At 37.4% G+C, this 18861-nt stretch overlaps 1 protein-coding gene across 1 annotated transcript in view; it reads right to left on the bottom strand.

Annotated features, from left to right (window-relative positions):
- LOC126251418 (protein BCCIP homolog) overlaps positions 1–9330 on the bottom strand; it is a 79219-nt gene extending 69889 nt beyond the window's left edge. Inside the window, exons 1-3 of the mRNA XM_049951832.1 lie at positions 9055–9330; positions 8771–8926; positions 833–928 (exon numbers count right to left, since the gene is read on the bottom strand). Of these exons, the coding sequence (XP_049807789.1) occupies positions 833–928; positions 8771–8926; positions 9055–9177 (375 nt within the window). The 5' untranslated portion in view covers positions 9178–9330. The remainder of the gene's footprint in view (positions 1–832; positions 929–8770; positions 8927–9054) is intronic.
- Between the last annotated feature and the right edge of the window lie 9531 nt (positions 9331–18861).

The raw sequence follows: 18861 nt of genomic DNA, 5'->3' as shown, positions 1-18861 counted from the left end.
ACAAAACCTGACGATAACAATAAACCTCAAATAATACTGTACAGTATTAAAATCATTTGGGGGCTGATTACAATACTCTTAACCGAAGATATAATGAACTACAGTTGAATCAGCATAAGTTGATCCCTGATAGTTGCAGCAAGTTGGGCGCAGCAGCCTACCTCAACCAATTCCCATGAATCAAACATTATCAACCAATTGCGTAACATGATTGTGTAAATATCTCTGTAGCAAAGCCCCAGTGTTGTCACACCACTGTAGATGGCTACTATTTCCACATGCAGCTGTTGGCACTTCGCAGCTGAAAGCTGTCAACAGTGCTGTGAGCTATCAGGGATGATTTTACACTGTCTCGACTATACATCTTTCTTTCTATCACTTTCCCCACTTAACGGATTTGGGGGAGGAGAGTTATTGAAACACTGAATTATGAACATGGTAATGACATTAGCAACATCTGTCCATCCACTAATGATTGACTACTTCTGTGTATGAAGATTAAATGATGAACTCGAGATGATTCGCAGTGCTCCTCTCAGTAAGAGGTGGCAACATGGCGGTCAAGCAGCACAACAACCCAAAATTGTTTTGGACCACGTATTAGCAGACAAAAATATTGTAAACTGTCATGGACTATCAGGAATTTACAGGTGCAACAAACTCCACTACCTGGAGAAAAATACTACTACTTAAGCAGATTCCAGTATGTAAGACAAACTTCTAAGCTTGAGAAAATTCACAGTGATACATAGAAACAAATTCACAAGACTGGTAACAGAGTTAGGAAACAAAACGGGCAATAAACGACATATAAAATACAAACAGAGCTCACCTGCTTGTCAGTAAGATTAATAACAGTTGTGATTCCAAAAACGTCATTTCCATCATCACCATCGTCGTCATCACTGTCTTCATCCACTTCACTTTGCTTCAAAATCAGAAAACAGAAATCAGTACCACTTTCATATACAAACAACAGTATAAAATAATTTAAATGCAACTGCTACTTTCATGTCAATATACCTGTACACAGAATCACCCACTGTTTAAACTGCATATTCAACCAATCTTGTTCAGTTTTAATGCAACTGAGCAGAGCGAGACTTAAAAAGGTTAAAGCACAAAATGGCAGTGGGGGCTGCATGAATGGGAGTGGAGATCCACTTAGCACCAGGAGTCTAATGAATGGAGCTAGTGCTGCCTCACTCAGAATTCCAAGTGAGAAAATTAGGTGTACATTTGATCATTCTTGCTGGCCACTTACAAATGTTATGAGTGGTATAAAGACTAATTTTATTTGAAGTTATAGTACTACAATTTCACAATTTTCTTTACGCAACATTTGCACTACCTTTAGAATATAACAGCAAATAAAAGTTTCATTTAGGGCACGTTTATGCTGCATCCTCACTGCTGGCACCTCGCAGCTAGCTGCTGGCACAATGCACTTCACTGCTACCCAGTAGCATTGTTGCATTTATGCTACAGCCTCACTGTCCTCCAGGAGTAATTAACCTATTCACATATCAAGCAGAGCCCTAGAAGTGCAAAAACTGGGCTGCTGCAGTGGTCCTGAAGCAGCCATTCACTGCTCACATTTCAGGATATACAGTGATGGTCACAGCATCAACACACCTTACTTCAGTGTGGTATACCTACACTGGAAGATGTGAGGAGAACCGAAAAGGCAAACCCAGGCTAGTCAGTCATCACAAAGCGAGTAACAGACTAAAACAGAGGCAGTACTAGCTAGGGCACTTTTCTTCTTCTATGTATAGGTTTGCAGTGCATATTTCACACACACCATGGAAGAATAGTTTAAAACAACAAATGAGAAGTGAGAAAATTTGAGTCATATTTTGAGCACCAAAACTATCCGTTTTCTTCAAAGATTATTCATGGGTTAAAACAGTAACCTTAAATTGCCAAAACAACTGCTTTCACACACAGATTTGTGATATAAGGTCATGGCAACTGATCTTTAGAGCTGTATTACAAGTTGGTGAAGCCAATAAAGTGGCGTTTTGAGAAAAAGCTTTGTTACAGTTACTGGACAGTTTAAAAAGTGATTCTGGTTGCATACAAAATGTGGCAAAATTGTTTTTTATTGTTACAGCTAATATCTTATGAACATTTCGAATTGCTGGATAACATAATAATTACAGCAGTTTATAGAATACTTAGTGGAGACATAGACATATTCACTAACAAATTGGAGTCTCTGCTGGGCATTTATGTTCACTGAAAAAGCTACTATAATTGTCTGTCAAGACTTCAACATAGATCTTATGCTTGTGAATCTGCATCTAGGAAGCTGTTTCTTAATGTATTGCATAGCTTCAGCATGTTTCCTCTTATTAACAGCCCACAATAATAACACACAGAAAGTCTTGTGGACAACCTTCTTTCAAATATTGATACCACAGAGGTATAAATTATTAACACCAATTTAGGGCTACCTGGTCTTAATGTCCTATCCTTACAGATCCTGCAAAAGAAAGAAATATCTTTTTCTATCGTAAAAGAGGCCAGACAGAGGCCAGACAAACGTGTGGTTCCTGAAGAGGGGCAGCAGCCTTTTCAGTAGTTGCAAGGGCAACAGTCTGGATGATTGACTGATCTGGCCTTGTAACAATAACCAAAACGGCCATGCTGTGCTGGTACTGCGAACGGATGAAAGCAAGGGGAAACTACGGCCGTAATTTTTCCCGAGGGCATGCAGCTTTACTGTATGATTAAATGATGATGGCGTCCTCTTGGGTAAAATATTCTGGAGGTAAAATAGTCCCCCATTCGGATCTCCGGGCGGGGACTACTCAAGAGGATGTCGTTATCAGGAGAAAGAAAAACTGGCGTTCTACGGATCGGAGCGTGGAATGTCAGGTCCCTTAATCGGGCAGGTAGGTTAGAAAATTTGAAAAGGGAAATGGTTAGGTTAAAGTTAGATATAGTGGGAATTAGTGAAGTTCGGTGGCAGGAGGAACAAGACTTCTGGTCAGGTGACTACAGGGTTACAAACACAAAGTCAAATAGGGGTAATGCAGGAGTAGGTTTAATAATGAATAGGAAAATAGGAAAGCGGGTAAGCTACTACAAACAGCTTAGTGAACGCATTATTGTGGCCAAGATAGATACGAAGCCCACACCTACTACAGTAGTACAAGTTTATATGCCAACTAGCTTTGCAGATGACGAAGAAATTGAAGAAATGTATGATGAAATAAAAGAAATTATTCAGATAGTGAAGGGAGACGAAAATTTAATAGTCATGGGTGACTGGAATTCGAGTGTAGGAAAAGGGAGAGAAGGAAACGTAGTAGGAGAATATGGATTGGGGCTAAGAAATGAAAGAGGAAGCCGCCTGGTAGAATTTTGCACAGAGCACAACTTAATCATAGCTAACACTTGGTTTAAGAATCATGATAGAAGGTTGTATACATGGAAGAAACCTGGAGATACTAAAAGGTATCAGATAGATTATATAATGCTAAGACAGAGATTTAGGGACCAGGTTTTAAATTGTAAGACATTTCCAGGGGCAGATGTGGACTCTGACCACAATCTATTGGTTATGAACTGTAGATTAAAACTGAAGAAACTGCAAAAAGGTGGGAATTTAAGGAGATGGAACCTGGATAAACTGAAAGAACCAGAGGTTGTAGAGAGTTTCAGGGAGAGCATAAGGGAACAATTGACAGGAATGGGGGAAAGAAATACAGTAGAAGAAGAATGGGTAGCTTTGAGGGATGAAGTAGTGAAGGCAGCAGAGGATCAAGTAGGTAAATAGACGAGGGCTAGTAGAAATCCTTGGGCAACAAAAGAAATATTGAATGTAATTGATGAAAGGAGAAAATATAAAAGTGCAGTAAATGAAGCAGGCAAAAAGGAATACAAACATCTCAAAGTTGAGATCGACAGGAAATGCAAAATGGCTAAGCAGGGATGGCTAGAGGACAAATGTAAGGATGTAGAGGCTTATCTCACTAGGGGTAAGATAGATACTGCCTACAGGAAAATTAAAGAGACCTTTGGAGAAAAGAGAACCACTTGTATGAACATCAAGAGCTCAGATGGAAACCCAGTTCTAAGCAAAGAAGGGAAAGCAGAAAGGTGGAAGGAGTATATAGAGGGTCTATACAAGGGCGATGTACTTGAGGACAATATTATGGAAATGGAAGAGGATGTAGATGAAGATGAAATGGGAGATACGATACTGCGTGAAGAGTTTGACAGAGCACTGAAAGACCTGAGTCGAAACAAGGCCCCGGGAGTAGACAACATTCCATTGGAACTGCTGACAGCCTTCAGAGAGCCAGTCCTGACAAAACTCTACCATCTGGTGAGCAAGATGTATGAGACAGGCGAAATACCCTCAGACTTCAAGAAGAATATAACAATTCCAATCCCAAAGAAAGCAGGTGTTGACAGATGTGAGAATTACCGAACTATCAGTTTAATAAGCCACAGCTGCAAAATACTAACACGAATTCTTTACACACGAATGGAAAAACTAGTAGAAGCCGACCTCGGGGAAGATCAGTTTGGATTCTGTAGAAATACTGGAACACGTGAGGCAATACTGACCTTACAACTTATCTTAGAAGAAAGATTAAGGAAAGGCAAACCTACGTTTCTAGCATTTGTAGACTTAGAGAAAGCTTTTGACAATGTTGACTGGAATACTCTCTTTCAAATTCTAAAGGTGGCAGGGGTAAAATACAGGGAGCGAAAGGCTATTTACAATTTGTACAGAAACCAGATGGCAGCTATAAGAGTCGAGGGACATGAAAGGGAAGCAGTGGTTGGGAAGGGAGTAAGACAGGGTTGTTGCCTCTCCCCGATGTTATTCAATCTGTATATTGAGCAAGCAGTAAAGGAAACAAAAGAAAAATTCGGAGTAGGTATTAAAATCCTGGAGAAGAAATAAAAATTTTGAGGTTCGCCGATGACATTGTAATTCTGTCAGAGACAGCAAAGGACTTGGGAGAGCAGTTGAACGGAATGGATGGTGTCTTGAAGGGAGGATATAAGATGAACATCAACAGAAGCAAAACGAGGATAATGGAATGTAGTCGAATTAAAGTCGGGTGATGTTGAGGGTATTAGATTAGGAAATGAGACACTTAAAGTAGTAAAGGAGTTTTGCTATTTGGGGAGCAAAATAACTGATGATGGTTGAAGTAGAGATATAAATTGTTGACTGGCAATGGCAAGGAAAGCGTTTCTGAAGAAGAGAAATTGGTTAACATCGAGTATAGATTTAAGTGTCAGGAAGTCGTTTCTGAAAGTATTTGTATGGAGTGTAGCCATGTATGGAAGTGAAACATGGACCATAAATAGTTTCGACAAGAAGAGAATAGAAGCTTTCGAAATTTGGTGCTACAGAAGAATGCTGAAGATTAGATGGGTAGATCACATAACTAATGAGGAGGTATTGAATAGGATTGGGGAGAAGAGAAGTTTGTGGCACAACTTGGTAGGACATGTTCTGAGGCATCAAGGTATCACCAATTTAGTATTGGAGGGCAGCGTGGAGGGTAAAAACCGTAGAGGGAGACCAAGAGATGAATACACTAAGCAGATTCAGAAGGATGTAGGTTGCAGTAGGTACTGGGAGATGAAGAAGCTTGCACAGGATAGAGTAGCATGGAGAGCTGCATCAAACCAGTCTCAGGACTGAAGACCACAACAACAACAACAACAATCGTAAAAGAAATGTTTCTGCAGAAAATTGTGCTAGTTTTGTTGGTAGTCTAAGTAACGAATCCTGGTCAGAAGTGCTTTCTCAGACAAGTACTAACAATGCTTTTGTTTTCTCTTCAATATTCACATCCAATTTTGAAATATGTTTTCCCAGGAAACTGATCACAGGCCATTCATCTTGGATCACAAAATCCAGTTTGTGGATTACGTCAGGCTCAAATGAAAAGATCCACAGACTCCCAGTTTATAGAATATGTGACAACATGCTCTGAGAATTATTTTTAAAGTTTGCTCCCCAGATGTTGCTAGAATGGCTTATTTTGGTTATTTCCGGTCCCTTGTAGCTTGTGGAGCAGTTTTATGGGGCAAATTTAGCAGTCAATTAAATGATATTTTTACTTTACAGAAAAGGGCTATTTGAATCTTGTCACATAACTTTGTCAGTGCTCACTGCAAGCCCCTATGTTCTTTTCTTTTTTTCCTTAATAAAGAGTTCTGTTTGCTTCCTGATCCCTCCTTCTACATATACAAATGTGTGTTGATGACAAGAGTTGGACTTGGTGACCCACTAACCAACTCGAATTACCATAGTTATAACACAGACAACTGTGGGTCTCACTATATAGAACAAATTAGAACCACCCATATTCAAAGACATGTGAGCCACTTTGTTACCATTTTTTATAATGTGCTGCAAACAATAAAGATTGAGATTTTCACTCTGCAGCGGAGTGTGCGCCAGAATGAGATTTTCACTCTGCAGCAGAGTGCGCGCAGTTTTAATCTGCCAGGAAGTTTCATTAATAAAGATGTTGGAGACATTTAGATCAAGAGTTAAAATCACTTCTTGTTGAAAAGTGTTTGTACAATGTTCATGAAAATGTTAGCTTATAGGATTACTAGGCCCTGGCTCATTGTTGGGTTCTTTTGATTCTGTTAACAAATGTGCCACTGGTGCCGTGTCTGTCTTTGCAAAGAAAGTCCCTGCTGTTGATTTTTTGTTTAAGGCGCAGTGCAACTCACCCCTGCTGAGAAAGGATCTAGTGCTAACCTAATTGTCATGGTTAGTGATGGCAGGTTTCTGTGTGCTCGTGCTATATAACATGCTCATGTGGTTTATTTATAGAGGTGTTTTAAATCAAAGTTTCATGTTTTACCCATATCACTGACTGATTTAATGTGCATTTGTACTTTTCTGTGTAATTTGTTATTTTTAAAATTTCTTTATCATTTATTTACTTATAGTGCACATTAGACTCACAGTGTTGACAATGCATTTTGATATTCCAGTTCCAATCATGTACTGAGCGAGGTGACTACTCCTGTTTTAGTGTACTGGACTCACATTTGGGAGTAGTGGAGTTTATCCCCCGTCCAGCCATCCTAATTTGGATTTACCAAGGTTCCCCTTTGTCTCTAAGGTGAATGCTGGGATGGTTTCTTTGATTAGGCAAATGTTTTATATGTATATATTATTTCGGATGTTTCTGACCTGTCTGACACTATTGTACCAAATGTTCTATGGACAAGTACAAAAAAAAAAAAAAAAAAAAAATAAAAAAAGTAAAATCAATGATGGAATAATGACAATATTACGAAAAAGATAAAATACTACACACCAAATAGCATCCAGAGTCTGGTTGTGTGTGTGAGTTGCACTCGCACAAGTGCAAAGTGCAAGTGTGGGCACTCGTGTGTGTTTTGTCTAATTTGGATGAAGGCCTCTGTGGCCGCAAGCTTACACCCTCCCCCCCCCCTCAATGCAACTCAACATCTCCGCTATATGGTTATTAGCAAACTATCCTTTGCATAATATTGTCATAAATAAATAAACAACACCTGTTCTTCCAAATATATTAACCAATCTGTACCACTCAGGATTTGGCGCAAATACTTCATTTCATAGCTACAAAACACATGGTCAATCTGCTGCTCTCTCATTAAGTATTTACAACCAACTATTAACACATTCACTTTCATTCCCGACAAATCACAGTGGATAATGCCAATGTTGTCCCACAATGAACTTAAGTTATAACATGAACCCTGAAATACACTAAAACCAAAAATAACTAATGTTGAAATAGGCCTAGATACTTCTTGGCATAAGAAGTCCACTATCCCAAACAAATACTTGGCATTCAATGTATATAGGGAATCTAGAACTAGATAACTAGAGACAGGGTGTGTAAAAATTGGATCAATATCTGACCACAAACCGTCTCACTCGGCAGCTCTTTTCCTCTGTTCTATAAACATCATCACAAATGATTACTCCTCCATGGAAACTTGAATTGCGAAATTAAATAGCAGTCAGATGAAATTAAATAGCAGAGTCAGATGTAGGTAAATAATTTATGCCTATGCGACATATGTTCTAAAATACAACTGCCTAAGAAGTAAATAAAGGGGTATGTTTACAAGCATCAACAGTGTTATAAACCCAAGAATAAGTTTAAACTATATGCACTCAAATAACTGGTAAGTTTTACATTGGTATCCACTTACATTTTCAATATTTGTCATACAATACACGTAAATAATATACACCAAATTACTCTAACATTAGTCAGATATGTACTAAGATTCGGGTGTGATAGTGTCTACCTTTTAATATTGATTCTGAAGAAAAACTTCATCTGTGGCATAGCTCGAGGTCTTCTTCTATGTGACAGTTGACATACAAAATAAAGATTGTGCTAATAGATTGACCTGTGGCGTAGCCCAAGGTCTACCATTATTATAATGATTCACTACATTTATTTTCGTTATTTGAATGTCCCCCATTACGTAAACGGCATATGAAAGGGGCAAAAGTAAGCAGATGCCCGAACATTACTGTAAGTGGAAAATTAATTCCATCTAATAAATGGTGTTTACATTTATCTACCTGACGTGCTAAACTGAAAAAAAAAAATCAAATAGGCCTATACAAAAATTTAACCTTGTAAGCTGTGCTTCTGCAAAGGGGCGCAACAAAGCTTTGCGGTTATCAAAGCTCAAGCCTCGAAACCAATGGCATCTGTCGGTAACAAAACATAATTATGCATTGCATGGAACTGCTTACCTTCACAACGCTTCCAACGTAGTTCTGAGAAACTATTAGGTCTGTTAGTTCTGACAGATTGACATGGGCTTTCAAAAATAGTTGCTGCAGTAACTGCTTGATTCCATGAAAGTCAGAATCGGTTGGATTTCTTCCCTCAAAATCAACCTGAATCTCCTGTGAAACAAGACATGACAATGCTGAATAACATCATCATGATTGAATAACACTTCTGTGCAGTAACACGCGGACCGGCATATACCCTCATCCGAGCTACTGCTCCATACATCTATCTTCGTTCATACTTTTTGTCCCATGTATTCCTCTTGTTCTGGATATTCAGAGCTCTCATCGCTGCTGTCACTTGAATCCTTGTCTTCTAGATTTCTCTCCACATTAACATTACGCTTCTTCCCCGGCGTAGCCATGTTTACTCACTTTCTAATTGCTTACTGCACGTGCACATGGTGTAAACAAAAGAACATATCACCAATTACAGCCGGGTTCACACAAGCAACAAAAATGTCGCCACGGCTAGTGGCATACTGCACTTGCATGTGTGAACTCCCAGTTTTCAGTGTCGCAACTAGAGAGACGCAACATTTGTCATGCCACGAAAAGTTCAACTTGGTTCTACTTTATTGCACCACTTTCCTTCCACCACTTCTCTCATGGTTGTATTTCGAAACACGGGCATTTTATTACTGAGAAAAAAAATCGAGATAGTGGTCGGCGGGTACACTCCCGCAACTTCTAGAACTACAAGAACAACCTATGTTTAATTTTCTCTAGCATTCTGTGTGTGTGTGTGTGTGTGTGTGTGTGTGTGTGTGCAAACCAATGACGCATTCACAATCTTGAAAGGTTTTTGGGTGAATAAATAAAGAAACTTAATATCTAACCAAAACTGAGAGTCGTATAAACTTCGTGATTTGTGAGATCAAGCACTGTATAAATTGTGGATTAAATATAGGCAATAGTCCCTGCATGTGATGTGGCACCAGTTAACATAAAAATTAGTTACTCGAAATCAGTAGAGTCGACACAGTTGAATAAATGATAGTGAAAGACATTTAGCGCCAGTAATTATATTTACCCTTCATGTAAAGTACATCAAACACAACATTACATTACATACATAAAACTAAGAGCGTACAATAGCACCAAAAAGGGCTGTTATATTACGCATGATGCACTTTGCCGCCGTCTCACACGAAATATATTTTTCACACAATTCCAACGCCCCCCTTTGAACATATATTTTGTGGCTTGCCTTCACAAGATAAGCCAAATAGCCCCACAGTCTTTTCAAACTCTTCTTTGTCCAAGAGTTTTGTCAGAAGCTCAGCCAACATGTCTTCTGTGCGCAGGTAGTCCACGGCGATGTTCTGTCGCTCTATGTGGTCCCAAATAAAATGGTCCCTTACATGAATATCTTCTGTCATAGCACTAATGACACCATTTTTAGCTAGGTTAATGGATCCTTTATTGTCACATAAGGTCGTTCCACAATTAAATTGGGTTCTATTTCACATATTAATGTTCTTGGCCACAATGCTTCCTGTGTGGTGTAAGATAGCACCATGTACTAGGCCTCTACTGTACTCAATGCAACAGCCTTTTTGCTTTTGACAGGACCATGAAATGAGGCCCCCCATTAATATAAAGCAGTAGCCAGTTCATTCCCCCACTCCACATCGCTGTAGCCTTCTAGGTTTGCATTACCTTCTCTATATGTATCTTAATTCGTGGTTTGAAGTTCCTTTTAGATATCGGAATATCCTTTTCACAGCTTTCCAGTGCTTTTCCTTTGGGTCTCTACAATATCTGCTCACTGTGTTGGTGGCAAAAGCAATGTCGGTTCGTGACAATTGAGAAAAATATAACAGACTCCCTACTACTTCTAAATATGAAACATTCATATCACGTTCCACACATGTCTCATTTATATTTAACTTCACTCCTACTTCTACTGGAGGAGTTATGAGTTTACAATCACTCATTCCAAATTTCTTTGCAATTTTTTCTGTATATTATGATTGATTTATGCTCAGTTCTTGTGCCTCTTCATCCTTAGTGATATGCATACCTAAAGAACGTTTAACTTCTCCCAAACCATGCACCTTAAACTTAGTTTGCAGCTGCTTCTTAAAAGTTCTCATTTGACTTTCGTTTTTCAGTCAGATAAAGAAGAAGACCACACATATTGTCATTATTATTATCCCTTCTCTTCCCCTTCTATAGTATATCCTGAGATCTGCCTTAGACTGCTACTTATTCACATTTATTAGGGTTTTGTGTAGACATCGATTCCAGCAATGTCCACTCTCTTTAAGTCCATAAATACATTTTCACAAACGCCAAATCTTTTTCCCTTTCTGATCTGGTTTTTATGACATCTCTTTATGAATAGGCTGCCCCGATAGCTGAATGGTCAGCGTGACGGATTGCTGTCCTAAAGGGTTTGGGTTCGATTCCTGGCTGGGTTAGGGATTTTCTTCGCTCAGGGACTGGGTGTTGTGTTGTCTTCATCATAATTTCATCCCCATCTGGCGCGCAGGTCGCCCAATGTGGCATTGCATCTAATAAGACCTACACCAAGGTAGCTGGACCTGCCTCATAAGGGGCCTCCCTGCCAATGACGCCAAACGCTCATTTCCATTTTTTTCTTGGTGAATATCTCCTCCTCCTCCAATTTCCCATTTAAATATGCTGTTAAAATTGTTAAAATTCGTTTTGCTGCCAAGGCATACTTGACTACAGCTGAAAAAGTTTATTTGTAATATACCCTTGTTTGAATATCCTTTTATTACAAGTCGTGCTTTATATCTTGGTGATGAATTTTCGTGGCTCTTCAAAGTGAATACCCACCTAGCCTGTAATGGTTTCTTATCTGCTGGCATATTTACCCATTCAAATGTTTCGTTCTGAGATAAAGATTCCAATTCCCTCTCCGCCAATTCTTTCCATTCTTGAGAGTTCGGGCTGCTCATTGCTTCTTCTGCTGTTGCTGGCTCATTATTAAAAGACTGGGCTGCATACATCTCAAAATCCGGATATTCTTTCAGTTTTGGCACACGAGAAGAACGTCTTACATTGTCATCACAAATAGTCTCCATTTGCCTTTGACCATCCTCTTCCTCTTCTTCACTTTCTCTTTCTTCACAAAAGATTTCACTCTCGGAAATAGGTGTAGTTAACTTAGCAGTCTTGCTCTCTTCAGAGTCCTTTCTATTTTCAAAGAATACTACATTTCTGCTATTAAATATCCTTTTATTCAATGGATCTATTAATCGGTAGCCCTTTTAATTCTCACAATAGCCTACAAAAATATATTTTTTACCTTTTGGCTCTCATTTTCTCTCAGCTGTTTTGGAATGTGCGCCTTTGCATGACACACAAAAACCCTTAGGTAAGTTTTTCTTCCTACGCATATCTCATACGGGGTTTTATTACTTAATGCTTTTGTAGGCGATCAATTGCTCAGATATACCACCTCTGCCCAAAAATCTTTTGATAATCCAGCATCAGTTATTATGCTACTTGCTTTTTCGACAATAGTCCTATTAGCCCTCTCAGCAACCCCATTTTGAGATGGGCTGTACCTTATGGTAGTTTGATGCCTGAGTCCCGTTTTTGCCAGAAGTGTCTTCAATTTCTGGTTAATATATTCTCTCCCATTATCAGACCTGATGATCTTAATTTTCTTTCCCATCCACCTTTCGACCATGTTATGATATTCCTCAAATATGTCACTCACTTGGTCTTTCGAACTAAGAAAATAAGCATGAGCGAATCGTGAATAATCATCAATAAATGTAAGAAAATAATAATTCCCATCCATGGATTCACACTCCATCGGCCCACATACATCTGAATGGATTAATTGTAATACCTCTGTAGATTTACTTTTACTAGTCTTAAAAGGTAGCCTTGCTTGTTTTCCTTTTAAGCATATCTCACAAAGGTCTTTGGATACACTATAATTCTGAATTCCCTTTACCATATCCCTTATTAAAGATACACCCTTTCTATTTAGGTACCCAAGTCTGCAGTGCCATGAAAAACCTCCCACTGAGTATACTGGATGATATACATATCTATGTTTACTGTCAATGGTATCCAACTTAAAAATACCCCTTTCGTTACTTGCTGTAGTGATAAATTCACCATTTTCGTTGATTACTCTTGCTCCGTATTTACCTTCTTGACAATTTCCCCTACAGACAGTAGGTTAGTCGCAAAAATTTTTATGTAATGAACATCATGTGCTGTAACCATATCGGGTTCACCATCTACACTTACATGTAGGTCTAGTTTTCCAGCCAAATGACACTGGAACTTGCTGCCATCAACAGTAGATATTCCCATATGAGTCTTATCTTTAAAATCATAAAGAAGAGATTTGTCTTTAACTATATGCATAGATGTACCTGAGTCTAAACTCCATTCCAGTTGATGATTACCCACATCTCCAAAAGAATAGAAACATGAGAGTGCCTTAACAATATTATTGGTCCCTCTCACTGGGCTATCAGCAACATACCTCTTTTACTACGTGTCTGACATTGGGTTTACTTTTTCTCAGCACTGAAATGCGTTATGCCCCGTCATCTGACATCTACAGCACCTCACTGATTTCATCCTTTTGTTTTTTTTTAATAAAGAGCAGATGCAGTTTCCTTCTCCTACACATGACAGCTTGAAGTGCACCTTACATCCTGTAGGATTTTCGCTTTAACACTGTCGCCTGTGCTTTCCAGCCCATAATCATAGGCTCATACCTTTGCGGCAGTCCTGCCAACAGTAGTGTCCCTATCCATTCGTCAGCGATCTCAAACCCAATGTTTTTCATTCGGTTCAACGTGGTTATTATTTTGTTGACCTATTCGTATACACTGTTGCATTTGTCCAGCTGAGTGGTAATTAACTCACATTATAAGCCTACTTTCCTTGTAAGACCTCCATCCTCAAATGCACTTCATAATTCGTCCCAGACATCTTTCGTTGTCGCAGCTTTTTCAATGTGAACGTAATTTACTGGGTCAACTAGTAATATCAACTTTGATTTTGCTTTTCTATCCTTAATTGAATAATTCTGATCTGTGGATTTCATTGTCCCATCCACCACATCTCATAGGTCGTCCAAACGTAAATACACTTCTACTGCAAATTTCCATGTTGCTTAGTTTTTGCGACCCATAAGTCTTTCAATCTGCAGAATTTGTGCCATACTAATTTTAACGTGAACTTTGATCTTTCTTGATGTAAAGGATAATACCGAAGAGTAATACAAAAGAGTTGCATTCGTGTTGCAAGGATAACTCGTACTTAATGCAAGTGCACTACTTGAAACTTTTCCAATACTTTCTCACTATTATATTATGTATATACATATTCCAAATGCATCGCTGGGCCCATAACCTATTAGAGTCGACATAGTTGAATAAATAATAGTGAGTAAAAGACATTTAGTACCAGTAACTATATTGGCACTTCCAGGTAAAATACATCGAACACAGCAACCAAGGAAATTATTACATACATACATTTCAGAGTAATCAGTGTACTATACCACCAGAGACGTCTATTATATTCCACAAAATGCACTTTGCCGCCGTCTCACACGAAATATATTGCTCACACAATTCCAACAGAAATCTATACATCAACGAATACAATAAGACTCTAAAATCTTGGAAGAGAGGAGTGTCTGCAGATGATATTTAATGCCAGCAGCTAGTTAGTTTGCCATTGCAGATAACATTTTCGTCTCAGAGAGTTATTTCTTTTATAAATGTAGTTTGCCCCTGATTTTTCCCTCTGCAAAATTTATTTTCAGATCCAACATTTGGGTTTCTTCTTCCTTGTATGTAACTCTTGTCGCAGCCCTAATGTCATAACCTGCACTACAACATTCACACTCGCTCATATGATTGCAGCTGACGCCATACTGAAAGCTGTGCAACTACGTAGAATTTTTGGCGTCCTGTGTCAATGGTACAGTTCCCACAGGATACCGTTGCCAATATGTGAATAGTGTTTTATTCATCTAATCATATACAATTTCTGATCATATGATTAGTGTACATGAGATACATCAAAAAATGGATAACACAACTTAGGCCTAATTGGTACAAAGAATTTTAACATTAATATAAACTTTTATTTTTCTTTCCTCCCTTTTGTGACGGACAGCTACATTTACACACAAGACTATATGTAAATTTATCCTGCTCAAATGTTCAATTCATCCTTCATGAACTCCTCAACAGTGTAGTAGCAGCGTTTGACAAGTATATCATATAGCTTTGTTTTCAGTGTCTCTAGGTTCATACTCAGAACGTTCTTTCCTTTTAGCTTGTTATGAATTTTCATTGCCATATACTGAGGAGACTGCGCATTTAGGTTTAAGCGATGAGTGCGAAGCATAAAATTGTCTTTGTTTCTCGTGTTATATGTGTGATTGAAACAGTTTTTCTCGAATAACTCTAAATTACTGTGTAGAAAGATGATAATATCATAGGTGTATAAGGAGGGAACTGTTAATAACTGTTGTTTTTCAAATAGTGGGCGACGTGATGACCTTGGATGGGCAGTACACATGTTCCTCATTATTCTTTTCCGTAACTTTAGTATGCGCAATATATTGCTTGAATTTCCCCCAAAAATAATACCATACCTTACAACTAATTGAAAGTAGCTGTGGTATGCAATTTTCCTTGTATTCATGTCTGTTGCACCAGCTAATATTTGCATAGCAAATGCAAAGCTACATAATTTGTTTAACAGGTAGTCAACATGTTTATTCCAATTTAAATTTTTATCTAGGTTTAACCCTAAAAACTTCACAGAATCCACTTCTGCTATATCCTGATTTTTATGAGTTATTTTAATTTCTTGAGGCTCTGACTGTTTTGTTCTGAATTGGACCATGTGGGTTTTGGGGGTGTTCAATCTTAATCCATTCAGTTGGAACCATGTTTCTAGTTTGTTCATTGTGTTTATTATGTAGAGAGGGATGTTTTCTGGCTCCTGGTTTTCAATTAATACAAATGTGTTATCTGTAAATAACATCGATGGAGCATTTATATTGTTCGGTAAATCATTAACATAGAACAAAAACAAAAGCATTCTGAAATTTAAGCCAGATTTACAAGGATCTCATCTTCAAGCTCAATTGTACTAAATCCATGTCTAGAGACTGTGATACCTAATTCTTGTTTTACAACTGACCACGCTGCCTTTGATTTATTCTCATATTTTAAGATTAATTTATTATTTGTCATTTGCTTTGCTGCTTTGACAACATTCTTAAATGTACTTTTGTATCGTTTAACATATTCCATAAATTAATTTTTTTTATTTTGTCTTAGTTCCTAATGTAGTTGCCTTTTCTTAGCACTGGAGATCTTTATACCTTTAGTGATCCATTTTAATTTTGTGTTTTTATTAAAATAAGTTTTTAGTGGAAACATTTCATTGAAAACACTTAGAAAATCCCTTAGAAACGCTTCAAAATTTGCTGGGCATGAAATATTTTTATCAAAGTGCCATTCTGTCTGCTTCACTTTATCATAGAATAGAGTCAAATTTCCTTGGTTGAAGATCTTTTCTACATGGGACTTCTCTACCTGCTCTGGGTAGCTCAATGAATAATGCTGAATGATCAGAAATTCCTAGATCTAGACAAAATTTATATCCATCTTCAAATACATAATTCGTTAAAATATTGTCAGTGCATGTAGCTGACTGCACATTTTCTCTTGTAGATTCAGAAATATTTAATTTGAAGCCATACTTTTTGTAAATTTTCGTACTTCACATGTTTCATTCAACACATTGATGTTGAAATCAATTCTATAAATTGATATCATAACAACATTTAAGCCCTTTAACTCAACACAGCAACCCTCAAAAATACACTCTTCATTAAAATAGTTGAAGTCACATCTTACATGGTAATCTAAATCAGAATGAATGAGTGTGCATGAACCTCCTCGTGACTTATTTATCCTACAAAAGCTGGTAGCTACCTTGAAGTTATCAATTTTATTTAAGATTTTTATGGTATTACTACTAAGCCAGTGTTCATTTAAACAAATTACTTTAACATTTAGAAATTCAGATAAAAAACTTGTAGCTCATCTAACTTAGAGCTTCTGTCACATGAGTATTCAGCACATAAACCCTTTATATTACAGTGCATTATATAGTTTAGATTAGATTAGATTAGATTAGATAAATACTAGTTCCATGGATCATGAATACGATATTTCGTAATGATGTGGAACGAGTCGAATTTTCCAATACATGACATAATTAGATTAATTTAACAACATACTTAAGTTAATATAACAACTTTATTTTATTGTCTTTTTTTTCTTAATTTATATCTAAAAATTCCTCTATGGAGTAGAAGGAGTTGTCATTCAAAAATTCTTTTAATTTCTTCTTAAATACTTGTTGGTTATCTGTCAGACTTTTGATACTATTTGGTAAGTGACCAAAGACTTTAGTGCCAGTATAATTCACCCCTTTCTGTGCCAAAGTTAGATTTAATCTTGAATAGTGAAGATCATCCTTTCTCCTAGATTGTAGTTATGCACACTGCTATTACTTTTGAATTGGGTTTGGTTGTTAATAATAAATTTCATAAGAGAGTATATATACTGAGAAGCTACTGTGAATATCCCTAGATCCTTAAATAAATGTCTGCAGGATGATCTTGGGTGGACTCCAGCTATTATTCTGATTACACACTTTTGTGCAATAAATACTTTATTCCTCAGTGATGAATTACCCCAAAATATGATGCCATATGAAAGCAATGAGTGAAAATAGGCGTAGTAAGCTAATTTACTAAGATGTTTATCACCAAAATTTGCAATGACCCTTATTGCATAAGTAGCTGAACTCAAACGTTTCAGCAGATCATCAACGTGTTTCTTCCAATTTAATCTCTCATCAATGGACACACCTAAAAATTTGGAATATTCTACCTTAGCTATATGCTTCTGATTAAGGTCTATATTTATTAATGGCGTCATACCATTCACTGTACGGAACTGTATGTACTGTGTCTTATCAAAATTCAGTGAGAGTCCGTTTACAAGGAACCACTTAGCAATTTTCTGAAAGACAGTATTGACAATTTCATCAGTTAATTCTTGTTTGTCAGGTGTGATTACTATACTTGTATCATCAGCAAAGAGAACTAACTTTGCCTCTTCATGAATATAGAATGGCAAGTCATTAATATATAATAAAAACAACAAAGGACCCAAGACTGACCCTTGTGGAACCCCATTCTTGATAGTTCCTCAGTTTGAGGAATGTGCTGATCTTTGCATGTTATAAGAACTACTTATTTCAACTTTCTGCACTCTTCCAGTTAGGCACGAATTAAACCATTTGTGCACTGTCCCACTCATGCCACAATACTTGAGCTTGTCTAGCAGAATTTCATGATTTACACAATCAAAAGCTTTTGAGAGATCACAAAAAATCCCAATGGGTGGTGTTCGGTTATTCAGATCATTCAAAATTTGACTGGTGAAAGCATATATGGCATTTTCTGTTGAAAAACCTTTCTGGAAACCAAACTGACATTTTGTTAGTACTTCATTTTTACAGATATGTGAAGCTACTCTTGAATACATTACTTTCTCAAAAATTTTGGATAAAGCTGTTAGAAGGGAGATTGGACGGTAATTGTTGACATCAGATCTATCCCCCTTTTTATGCAAAGGTATAACAATAGCATATTTCAGTCTATCAGGGAAAATGCCCTGTTCCAGAGAGCTATTACACAGGTGGCTGAGAATCTTACTTATCTGTTGAGAACAAGCTTTTAGTATTTTGCTGGAAATGCCATCAATTCCATGTGAGTTTTTGCTTTTAAGCAAGTTTATTATTTTCCTAATTTCAGAGGGAGAAGTGGGTGAGATTTCAATTGTATCACATTGCATAGGTATGGCCTCTTCCATTAACAGCCTAGCATCTTCTAATGAACACCTGGATCCTACTATATCCACAACATTTAGAAAATGATTATTAAAAATATTTTCAACTTCTGACTTTTTGTTCGTAAAGTTTTCATTCAATTTGAT

This window comes from Schistocerca nitens, chromosome 4 (genome assembly GCF_023898315.1).
Source record: "Schistocerca nitens isolate TAMUIC-IGC-003100 chromosome 4, iqSchNite1.1, whole genome shotgun sequence".
NCBI classification, from domain to species: domain Eukaryota; kingdom Metazoa; phylum Arthropoda; class Insecta; order Orthoptera; family Acrididae; genus Schistocerca; species Schistocerca nitens.
The sequence above is the reverse complement of the archived record's forward strand: the minus strand, read 5'-3'. Positions and strand labels throughout refer to the sequence as shown.